The sequence below is a fragment of the Crocodylus porosus genome, unplaced genomic scaffold (genome assembly GCF_001723895.1).
Source record: "Crocodylus porosus isolate Cpor-Errol unplaced genomic scaffold, CroPor_comp1, whole genome shotgun sequence".
Lineage (NCBI taxonomy): Eukaryota > Metazoa > Chordata > Crocodylia > Crocodylidae > Crocodylus > Crocodylus porosus.
The window spans coordinates 3,915,202-3,927,614 of NW_017728931.1; the positions used below are offsets into that span (position 1 = coordinate 3,915,202).

Consider the following 12,413-nt stretch of genomic DNA (forward strand, 5'->3'; position numbering starts at 1 on the left):
TGCAGTGAAGAGGTTTTGGCTGGAGAAAAAGACAGCTGCTGTTTGTAATAGAGGGCACAGGCATACAGAAGGAGTGAGGGGTTGATGTGCTTGGAGGGGCAGTAAGCAAGCAAGACTGAGAAATATTTACCCAAATCCAAGATGACTCTGAATTTAAGATGATCCCCCGCCATTTGATTCTATACACAGAAGATTAATAAGTTTGTTATAATTTTCCATATATAAAGCCTAATTATTGGAGGGTTGTCTTAAATTTGTACCCCCTTTCCTCTCCACACTATTGCAGTGGGGAAAGCAATGGTGGGAGGGGGTGTCAAACAACCTGACTCTCGCTTCTTGTCCCTGTGTACCTGCCCCTGCTGGAACTTGCCTCATGTGCCACTTGCCTCCCTCCATGCCTGCACCCCCAGGCACCTGCCTTCCCCACATTGCCTGCCTCTGGCCTGCCACCCCCCCGCTGTCTTGCTGCTTCTGCCCCCTGCTCTCTCTCTCCACTCTTGCAGCCTCTACCCTTCTGTCCCTCCCCCAGTCACTTACCCTCTGGCTCTGGCAGGCTCCAATAGGCTCCAGCTCTGCTCTAGCCCAGGGCACAGAGCATGTCTTTGCTGTAGTCCCAGCCCAGCCTGGTAGCAGCAATGACAGTGGCAGCTTTGGCCTGGGCTCTGGGCTGCAGGGGGCAGGTTGTGGTGGGGAGTGGGACAGGCAATGGCTGTGGCCCTGGCCCTGGCTCTGACCCTGACCTGACCCCGACACCCCCCCTCCCCTTGCTCAATTTGAAGATGAGGGACTTGTTCCTCCATGTTAAATGGAGGGGGAGACCTTGTTTTGGAATCAAGTAAATACAGTAGGTGTATACATCTACAGGGACAGGAAGAGAGGAGAATGGAGGAAAATGGAAATTAAATATCTTTTAAAAAATGTTGAAAAGAGCCAACCAGGCATCAGGAGAAACAAACTGAAAAAGGAACAAGGGAGAAAAATAGGAGTAAGTTGAAGGGAACAGTGAATGTATTTCTTGTTTCCACTCCCTTTCTAAATGCATCCTTCTGATGTGCACTGGAGATCTCCCACTGCACAGTTTTCCACTCCCCCATGTGGAGGAAAGGAGAGGATTATGTTAGCCACTTTCATAACAGCATTCCCCTTCCTGGGCAGTGTGAGTACAGGATCTGCCAATGGGGAGGGGGCAGGCAATCAGTAGGGTAAAGCTTGAAGGGCTTGCCCTCTGTTTTCCCACGAAGATAAGAGTGTGCTACTAAAAAGGTTCTAAGCTTTACAGCCTTTCCCACTTTAAAGGAGGATGCCAGGACAGCCACCAGCTGAGGAGGTGCTGATAAATGTAGATCTGTTGGTGTGGTTTTGAATAAAAGAAGGGGCATAAGGAACCCAGTTCCAGTGAAGGCAGAGAGACCTTGCCATACATGAACCTGTACTGTACAGGAGTCCTGGGCATCTGTGATCCTTGGGTGCTCTGTTGGAGATGACCTCCATTCCTGCTCTGCCCTGTCCTTGTTGAAGGATTCCATGTAGAAGTTTTTGCAGGGGTTTTTCCTACCCCCCCCCCCCATTTTCTCCTTCCAAGGCTTTTTTTTTTGGGGGGGGGGGGTCCTAAGCTAATACAGCATTAAAGCAGCAGAATTAAGCAATGCAAAGGCAGGAGGAGTAAAATGAATATACAGCCTTAACTCTGCCCCTTTTTGTGTATGTGGTTAATAATACCCTAGTCAGTAATTGCCTGTTATCTTAGGAACATACAATGAAGGCTGAAAAGATATGATGCTGTTTGAGAGCGAGCACCCCAACTACCTGAATAAAGACAGCATTGTCATGAGTATGTGCAGAAAGAAAGGGGCTGGATTTTTATTTCTATATTTTGCCGTTCTTGGCATTTGGATGCTATTCTATCTCAGGATTGTACCAGAATAACTTTTGCATATAATAAGGTTATAATTTCATTGAGGGATTTTGGAGCATGAAACCAGTAGTATACTAGAATGGAAGTTTTAGCATTAGCAAATAGTACAGAATTTGGCTTTCATCAGTGTGTTTTATACTTTCCCAAAGCTTGCTTTACAGTTCCCAAGCTGTTTTACAGCTTAAATTAGATACCTGTTATGGCAATGACTCTGCTAGAAAATATAACAGCCTTTATGTTCTTAGCAATAGCTCTGATGTAGTCTTAGATATGATGACCTGTTTTACTGAGGAATTGTGGTTGCCAAGCTTTGAATATTTTCCAAGGGACAGTGTTGAGATAGATCATAGTTGTATAAGGAATACAAAAAAAGGTCCTTTTCAGGCTGTTCTTAGAAATTTGCTTTCCAAAAAGATCACACGTTTCCTAAATTTCTCATTTTTTGTCCCCTGTGTTGCACCACTGGCTAATATTTTATCAGTGATGAAACATTGCATAAACATAGTATTTATTTACATTTTGATAACATCAGTAAGCTAGGGATGAAGACTCCTTTGTATGAGGACCTGTATGCTTACAATAAAAACATAAATGTTTTGTTTTCCCCTGTAGCTTACAATAGTGGCATATTAAGAGAGGCAGGTGAATTTAACTAACAAGTAGGGGAAGACAAGAACAAAATGATCGTGTTTAGTATAATCAGCAGCAGTCGCAGCATACCAACTATTTAGCCACTGTCAAGTGTTTTGTAGGCATCACAGCAGAGATGAGGTTTTTAAGGGGGGCTTTGAAGGAAGATAATTATGTCAGTGGATTTATGGTTTCTTAAAGGGAACTCCCATTTATAAGGGGCAGTGTGGAAGAAAGTGCAAAGATGCTTGAGGGATATGATTGGGCTAATTGGTGATGAAGGCTGGTATTGCTAGGGCAGAAGTGGGGATTGATGGCACAGTATTGTATTAGAACTGAAAGGTAGGGCAAAGCTAAGTTATGAAGGACCTTAAAGGTGAAGGACAAGTAGCCCATGTTTGTGTTTGATGTGGTAGGGAAAGTGATGGGAGGCACAGAGTGGGTGAATAGTCTTTTTTGAGGGTGCTGAGAATGAATGTGTTGATGTTGGAGCAAAGGAGGATTCAGCAATAGAGACTGGAGACAATCAAGAGCTGGACTTGTCTTTCAGCTGTGGATAGAGGAGAGGGAGGAGGAGGAGAACGAGCAAAGGACACCTTAACTATCATTCACTTGTGCACATGTGCCTATCCACAAACTCACGCACGCTCAGAAAGCATTTAGAAAGTTATTTTGAAGCAACCTGTAATCATCTTTGTGGGGGTTTTTTCTAGGTTCTAATCCAAACTAGTTTAGACAGGCCTGCATGGCATTAAGCACAAGTCCCCCATAAGCATGGTTTGCTTGAAGTAAAGAATAATCTAGGTATAAAACTCCATTCTTCCAGCACTTAAAACAAATCTTATAAGAATGGCCAGAAAATAAATATGTTTCTTCTGTCTTGTGTTGGTAATAGGAGGATGCTAATCAATACAATAATAAGTGTTCCTCTTGGGGAATCATAAGAATTCAGGCCCAATTACCTTCTATGTCCTTCATGTTCTGCTCTGTAATATTCACCCAGTGCCTGTCCAGTACATGGTTAAAGCAGGCATTCATTTCCCTCATCATTAACCTTAGGAGATGAGATGCCAGGACCTCGTTTTATTATAATTTGCTGGAAAAATGATGTTCAGAACTGCAGTTACCTTACATGAGGGCATGGTCAGTTTGAGACAGAAATCTTCTTTTCCCAAAACCTGCCTTCCCTAGCTGTGCATATTTCTATCACATTTTTTAGCCCTGCCTAACTATATGTGCTCACATAAATGTGAAAATCAGTGCTCAGCTAACCAGTAGCACACCCAGTCTCGTTTTTTAATATTGGCATTATCTACTATCTAGCAGCATTTTGTTTAGTTTGACACAGCTTGGAAACATACCTCTCTACTGGACACCTGTTGAAAAGGAATACTAGCCTGCACCCACAGAAGAAACGTGTTTGAAGTGTTAGGTGCATGTGCAAAATTCTTTGAAAGCTTGATCTTAAAAACCGTTAAAAAGTGTGCATGTTAAACTGAGACAAAACTGAATCTTCAGTCTGTGTTTTTTTCATACGTCCCATAGAAAAGCAATTGCAATAAGACTTAAAAGCATCCAAGTTGGGCTAGAATTATTGAAGTACTTTGCTGCTGAAAGAAATATACAAATAAAATGCTAAACTCACACATATATATTTTTTTAAATAAATAAAAGCCCCCGGCTTATTGATGTGTGCGGGTGCTGCTGTCTGCAGCTCAGAGCTGCTTTTGCTCTTGTATCCAGGAGCTCCTCCTTTGATCTCCCACGGGTACATGTGCCTCTCTGCATGCGTCCCTTGCAGTTTCCCTCACAGCAAAGTTTCTTTTTGTGTCACCATCTCTTTTGAAAATGGTCAGACTTTTCTCTATTAAGTGGCATACTGCTGCCACTAGAACTCCTATACTTTTAGCTCCTCTCATCTTTCCTGTGAGATTTTTTTTTTCTTTTGGCCTCTTCTTTGGAAATGTCTGACATGTTCTGATCACAGTTTGTGTGTATGAAATTTACAGATTAGTGTGTATAATTCAGGTTACAGAAACTGTCTCATTGTAAAAGATATGCAGGTTATAGGGTTGAAAGCTGTCTGTGGTTTAGAAATTATGTTATTATTTTAAGGAAAATATGAAGTTGGTAAGAGTTTAATTTTTTTTTAAATATTTTCAGTTGAATCTCATACACACCTTGTTTTAAGGTCTAAGTCTCATATAGTTGAGAATCATGCCCTCCAGTTTGGAAGTAATCCAGAAAATGTATTATGTTGGAAATGAATAAGTATACAGTGTGTGCATGTTACAGCTCAGAGGTAAAGTAAGATACATACAGAAGAAAGCAAACACATGATAAAAAAGTAAACGAATACATTTTTAGATGTTTAACATACACAAAATGGTTTTAGAGCCTGAAATCTGGCTGTATTTGAAAGGTAACAATGTTAAGCAGGACTCATGTAAAACAGCCAAGAATTGTAGCTTTCTAAAAATAAAACAATTAAAAAATATCTAGTAGACAATATCACTACTCAGTAAACAACATGAGCAAGAATTTCAGAAAAGGCACAAGGAAACAATTGAGGAAATAGATATAAGACTAAGATTTTGCTTAAGTTGAAGAGCTGTTTACAGAATCTCCAAACCCCAAGGTTTGTAAAATAAAGAAAAGATATACAAAGAAAAGTAAACATTAAATGTGCTACTCTTGTGACATTGTTCTGCAGGTTCATTTTGTTTGCCTTAAGGAGATTCGGGTATTTTACTGTGTTCTTGTTCCTACCAGGGCACAAATATTTAAAATATTTAAATAAATAAATCTAAAACTCAGTCAAATGGAAGAGAATTGAAGTATACAAGTCAAGTATTTTTTCTCCATGTTGACACTTTTTAGGACTGATTTAGAACCCCTTTTGGCTCAAGATGGATGGGCACATGCAGGTTTTAAAGATAATTCCTTATCATAATAGGTGGTAGTTTTTAGATTAGAGGTGGGGGGTTTTTTTAGATTTGTTTCACAAATAAAGTAAATTATCATCAGAATCCCAATTAACATCATTTGTAGCCTGTGAAAATAACCCTGCCAAGGAAAGGTGGAGTAAATTTGCTAGTTCATTTAAAAAACAAAAACAAAACAACTTGTTGTGGGGAAGCATCTGTTTCCCAAGTTGGTGTCCATTTTTGTACATTTAAAAATATTCCCTCAAAAATTGTATCTTGATATTCCTTTCTTGTGATTTATATTGTCAGGAAACAATAAAATCTCATTGTAAACCGTGATTTTTACATTGTACTCCAGAATTTTTATTTAGGTTTCAGAATAATAAACATCTTTCTTGTTTTCTTCTTTCTTTACTTAAGCAACGTTGATTTCTGTAAATGAGAACTTACTGCATGGCTGCGCGTTAGATGTTTGCTCTGTTTACATTTGGCATTTATGCTTGTAGGTTTGAATATTGGGAACAGAGAGAAGACAGAGAGAAGCAACAAAATCAGTTCAGAAGCTAGTTTTTCATCTAGTGATGGAAGAAGTCTTTTATCAAGGTAAAGTCATTAAAGTGTTTCTTTTTGGCCTTAATAGAATAAGAAATGCCACCAAATGAATAAAACTCTTTGAATATGTTATTTTATGTGACTTGAACAAGGGTTAAGGTTCCTGTTTGTGTTTATGTAATATAACAACTTAAACTTTAGTACACCTTAGAAAATATTTGCACCCAAGCCAGGTATTGTTTTGCAGCTGTTGTGTTCTCATTTTAAGACTCAATTGACATCTCAGTGAACCACAAATTAGCGTGTACAGCTGCTCTCAGTAGGGCTACTTAGAGACCAGACAATAGAAGTTGTCAGGAAAAGGACAGGCATAACACATAAAGTCTTGAAGAAATAAAGTGGTGTGTTTCTTCATGTTGATGTATCTGAAATGTAAACTAGTTGTAGCTCAATACGTATTTTTGTATTTTTCTTTAAAGTATTTGCCACTAAAGTATTTGCTACTTTTGTCTTGTTTTACTTTCAAACTGAGTACATTTAATTAATGGCCTTGCATTTTCCTAAAGGGTACAATTTATCTCTTTAGATTTGTTAAACTGCAGCACTTTCTTTCTATCCTTTTGAACAGTACTGTGTTAGATGCTACTTGTATTTGTCATTAGCATGAAATACTAATCAAACAGTGGCAATAAAATTAGTGGTCAAGGAGGAGTAGAAAATATAATATACAGTAATATTATCATCTTTTGAAATTTAAGCTTGGGTTTAAATTGTTATTTGGATGCTTATTAAAACATGATAGTAAGTGGGTTCTGCTGTTACCTGGTTCCCTTCCTGAAAACTGCCATTTATGACATTGATAAAATACTTCTAAGTATTTTGATAATTATTTGACCCTATCTACATTTATAGCGTGCTTGTTCTTTTTTCCCTCTCTTTTACTTTATAACGTTCCTGATGACGTTTATTAGTAAAGTGTTAATTGTGTTGTTGGAAATTTAAACCAATTGTGCCAGAAATGTTAATGTTATATTTTGCACTGATATATATTTTATTTTAAAAGCCACAGTATTTTCTCTAACTCTTGTCTAATAAATGTAATGTGAATTAGGTAATAAATTACACATTTTTAATGTTAAATTATATTTTTATTTAAAAAAGAACTATAGATTTTTTTATGCCTTCAATTTCCATTTTTTGTAACTTAATTTCTTCCTGGGAGAAGGATTCCATAAGAAAATAAATCCTAATATGATGAAATGCAGAGGCATTCTTACAAATATATATATGTTTTGCCAGATTTTGCTCCAATTCACTTCAGTGTGGGAAGGATCAGGCCATTAATGTTGAACTTAGTAGCTTAATTCTAAAATCTGATGAGTATTTGAATATATTATAATGGACTATGCCAAAATATTTTGTGTATTATTTTACTGTTTAGCATGTTATAGTGCTTGCTTAAAATGTGTGTTGGCAGCTTTCAGCACTACTCTAAATGCTAGTCAAATGTTACAAATGGCTTAGTTTTAATTTTACCTTTTTCAATTCACATGCACACCCAGTAAAATTTGGAAACCATTTATTGTACCTAATAATTTCATGCCTTTGGGCTCTCAGAAGCAAGCACACTTCATACTATGGTAGATTAAGCCATTTTTAAAGGCTTATTTTTTTTTTAAGCAACACCATAAAGTCAGTTTCCTAAATACATTAGAAATAATATGCCCTTTTAAACAGAGAGTCTATTAGTAACACTTGCCGCTGGACACTTGACATCAGTCTTACAAAGATATTTGGAAACACGAAGTAGCAAAAGTAGCATGAAAGAATGGGAAATAGAGAGCTCAGGTGGTTGCTTATTTGTGGTCGGGATGCAGCGAAATTTCTTAGAGGCTTACATTTAAGGATTCCACTTATTGCAGTCACTTCTTGTGCTTTATTGCTTTTACAAGTGGTCTCGAAACCCAGTACTTGAGAATAAACATAACTGTGTAGTACTGCTGTGGTACTTTTTAAAAATTCTTCTTTGCTCTATTTTGTCACTGAGCTGATGAGTGACCTCGAAAAAGACCCTGCTGGACCTAAATAAAAAAAAATGGCTTCCTCTGATGTCCTAGAGACAATAATTATGATGTGCCAGTTAAGCCCAAACTACAGCTGAGGGATTTTACTTTAAAGCAGAGGCTTGGGCGCAAAAATGCATTTATAGCTCTTTGTCTGGCACCTCATTATGTGTGGGCCTGATTCATTAAGTAATTGGTTTGCAGTTGTTTACATGAGTATTAAGGCTTTCTATTCAGCAGCCTTTGAGAGATACATTGTGCAAATGTTGCATGTTATGAATGCAGAATGAGGGGCAGAGGACCAGTCCTATTGGCTAAACACTGCACTCTGTTGAAAAGCAAGAGAAAGAGATTGGGTGCTGCTTTGCATAGCAATGACTTTCTTAATAAGCTTTACAGATTAATACACACAAGCTATAAAAGATGCAAAGAGATACTCTTAGCACATTTATACATGCTCATTTCACTATTATGGTACTGGAGATGGGAAGAATTGAGTTCTTTCATATTCAGTTTTTCAGTGCAGTGTCTTCAGTGCATGAGACTTAATAGAATCCGATGTTTATTGTATTATAAATCATGGGGAAGTAGGCAGATCTGCAACAGTTTATTATTAAAGATTCTTTCAGTGTAAATCTTTTTCTACTATTGTATTTCCTACAGCAAAATCATTTTGTGGTTGAGTGGGGATGAAAGGCATAATGTACGAAGGAGTGAGTCTTAATAGGAAGCTGCTCTCTGAGTAAAGACCACTTGTTCCCTTTTGTTCAGAGGTGCATGCCAGAGCTTCCTCTTCTCCAGCAAATATTGTCCTGTTTTACCTTAGGTATAAAACTACTTTTTCTGGATTCATTTAGTCCACCAAGAATATGCTTAAAACTATCTGTGATTGCAACTTTAGTTTGAAGAGTACAATGTTGTGCAAAAGAAAAGAATGTGTTGAAGTAATATAATTACTTGGGGGAGAGGTATCATAAGTCAGGACTGAATCTCTCTGAAAGAGTGTGCAGAATACGATGTGTGTGGCATTTTGTAGTCCTGTAGCAACAGAATCAGCCAGTGGAGGTCAGTAGCATTCTAGATAATTCTGTATTTTGATGCAAGCAATTTATTTTTGTAGGCTTGTTTGCTTTGTCTCATACTCTGAAGACTAAAGATACATTATAAATAGAGCGACTCAAATAAGACCATTAGTTTGTCAACGTATGAAAACTGAATAAAGTATTTTCAGTTTTGAAGAAATTGTATTCTGGAACAAATCCATTATGTTCCTTGTGTCCTGAAAAATTATCTTATTATTTCTTTGTTTATTTTAAGAAAATAAAATTGCCTATTATAGTTAATCTCAGTTATTTTCAAGGGAAATATTTAATAGTGATCTGTCTGTAACACCTTTAAATGCCACAGTACACTGTGTTGCAGGTAATCAAATTGACCATCAGGGGGCACTCAAACTTTACTGAACTAAAACAGCTCTCAAAATTTAGTCCTGCCACTTCCTATTAATAATTTATGTTTTTATAGCACTTAATTTCAGTCTTGTTTATTTCTTGTCAATTTATCATTCATTTGTAAGGGAAAAAATGTTTCCCAAAGTTTTAATGAGAGATACTAGAAGTTTGACTATTCAGTATATTCATTGTCTAGAAAGATTTTCAGTAACTTGAATAATGATTCAAAGCAGTGAAAGTGAAACTATTCGAATTTATTTTCAATGATTTATTACACTTCTAGTAATCTATAAAGAGAGACAAACTTAAGTAAATTATTGCCTAAATGAGTTCTTTTCTTGTTTTGTTCCATCACAAATGTGTAGTTTTAATCTTCAAAGCACTTTGTAAAGGTACACATTAAAAATAGATTTCAGGGCTATCTCTTAACATTGTAGATGAAGCAGAACAATTGCAAAATTTATTATAAGACATATTTTCCAAATCTTAACAGTTTGTTGTTATCACTTGTACCAAACAGGACCATTGTTAAATAGTTCATAAAACTTCTATAAAGACACCATACATACTAGTTCTGTAAAGTTACTGAAATGTTTTCTCATGCTAGATGTTATGCTTTGTTGTTAGTCAACAGTGCAAGATGCATTTGGTGAAATTCATCGCTCCTGGCAGAAAAATAGAATAAATAGCTTGCTTTGGCAGTGCATACACTAAAATTGGAACTAAACAGAGGCAGGAAGAATGAAAATCCCACATACCCAAAACTCACAGCCCTCTAGCATCCACTTTCCCTGTCTAGTCACTGCCCTTCTTGTCCCTTGCTTAGAGGTTTTGAGACCCCAAGATACAAACTTACTAAATTTGGTAGCTCACGGCTCCTATATCAGTCTCTTTTTAGGTCTGCCTCTGAGATTCTCTTTGCAGTACGAAGGGGGAACATGGAGACCTTCTCTGGAACCACATCACATGTTCCCTCTGCCTAGTTTCTTCATGGGGTTTAGGTGGCATGATAGAACTTTTATGGACCCTTGTCAGCTAGATAAATTTTATCCTTTATACATAAGTTGCTAAGTTGCTACAGGCTTAGAATGTGAGTGGAAATGCTCTCTCTTTTTAATGTACCTATCTGCTGCCAGCCTGGTAACTGGAGAGAGAGAGTTTGGTCTTAAATGAACGTACCCTTCTTGTCTTAAATCCTGGTATAACATGTTCTTGGAATCTTTTGTTTTAGTGTAGTCTTCCATTCTAAATTTAAATTGGACATAATTAATAGGAACAAATCTCTTATCATATACCAAGAATTATATTCCCATCTATTTTTCTTTCAGTGCATTTGTCTGATTTTCCTTTGAAAACAGTAGATCAAGTGTTGCTCGCTGGTTAAAAAAAATACAGAAAAATTATTTTCATTCACTCTTACCTTGAACTTGCTCTTTGTTCACAGAAAAAGAATAGCCTGAGTGTGAGCAGGTTTTTATTATTATTTGCAGAGAAATAAATGATCATGCAGATCGATAGAGAGATGAACAGAAGAGATTTTGTCACAGTAGAAAGGTTGGCATTAAGTAGTCAGGCATACATTTTTATCAGTAAGCTTTTTGACATTTGTGAAAAATGATTACTTTTAGAGAAGGACCACAACTTCTTCTTCTCAGTTCATTGTTGGGAACAAATTCCTTGCCTGCTATCTCTCAGTCTGAGGGTTACTAAGAAAGGCCTTGTGAAAAAGAAACAATCCTGTTTGTTTACCACATGGTATTGTGTCTCAACAATGCTTCTTCAAGATAGATGTGCACAGGCTTCAAGCTCTTTTTACAAGATTAACCAATATGCTTCTAGGCATATTTTTGTGGAGTATCAGTGTTTCTGGATCTAGGTCCTTTTCATTTATTTTTCTGATGGAATATCTTTTTTTTGTTTGTTTTCACTTGACACAGAGTATGGAGGTTCAACAAGTTCTTTACCGAAGTGATATCCAAGAGAGAAGCAAGTTTTCCAGTTTTCATTGGAACTCTTTATTTTGATTAATTCCTCCAATATTTACCAAACAGAATCAAGACCAGCTCTATAGAAATATTATTTCTGGGGAAAAAAATAGTTTCTGGGAGGCTTTTCACTTACTTTATATGAGAACCTTCTAGATGGGGCTCATTTTATAAAAGCAAACATGTTCCAAAATGGGAGACTTGAGCTGAAAAAAAAAATGGCATGATGTTTTGAAGTTAACCTGTGCTTTTTAAAAAAATAGAACCAGGATTTATTTTATACATTTATGGTAGAAGTAGACACTTGTACAGGGCTGTAGAGAAATTTATTAAAAAGATTGCTTGAAGCAAATTCTTAAAATTCTTCTCTAGAGGGTTTCTATGATTTTGATATGCTCACTCTGCCATAAGATGTTTGTCATTGTTGTACTATTGTTCCGAGCTTAAACTTTCTGGAATTCACAGAGTTTCCTTGGGTTTTTTTGGCAATCACTAACATTTTAACTTCAGGCGTCATTTAGAAAACAGCTTGCATGAAAATGAATTGGACATCTTATAGCATTTTCAGAGTTGAATTCAGAGGTAATACGAGTGATCTCTCTCTCTCTTTTTTTCTCCTCATCTGTCATTTCCATCATTTAATGATGTCTTTCTTCATACATTCATGTTTTCATACAACATTGGCCAATTGCCCATCAAGAATGACGGGCAGGGGGTGCAGACAGGACCAGGGGCCTGCATCCGGTTCCTCCCCTACCAAACTTCCGGGCCAGGCCCACTTCCCCTTTCCTTCATTGTGCTGCAGTTCTGGGCCTCCCCGCCCTCCCCGCTGCTGTTTCACGGCTGGGCCTGCCCCCCCCCGCACCTCCCTGTCAACGTTTCGGGGCCAG

The 12,413-nt window shown here is 37.3% G+C and overlaps 1 protein-coding gene across 2 annotated transcripts in view; it reads left to right on the forward strand.

The window, feature by feature from the left end:
• Window positions 1-12,413, forward strand: part of KIZ (kizuna centrosomal protein) — a 117,980-nt gene that overhangs the window by 98,138 nt on the left and 7,429 nt on the right. For both annotated transcript variants that reach the window (XM_019544080.1, XM_019544079.1), the window contains one exon: window positions 5,979-6,075. In XM_019544080.1, coding sequence (XP_019399625.1) covers window positions 5,979-6,075 — 97 coding nt within the window. The remainder of the gene's footprint in view (window positions 1-5,978; window positions 6,076-12,413) is intronic.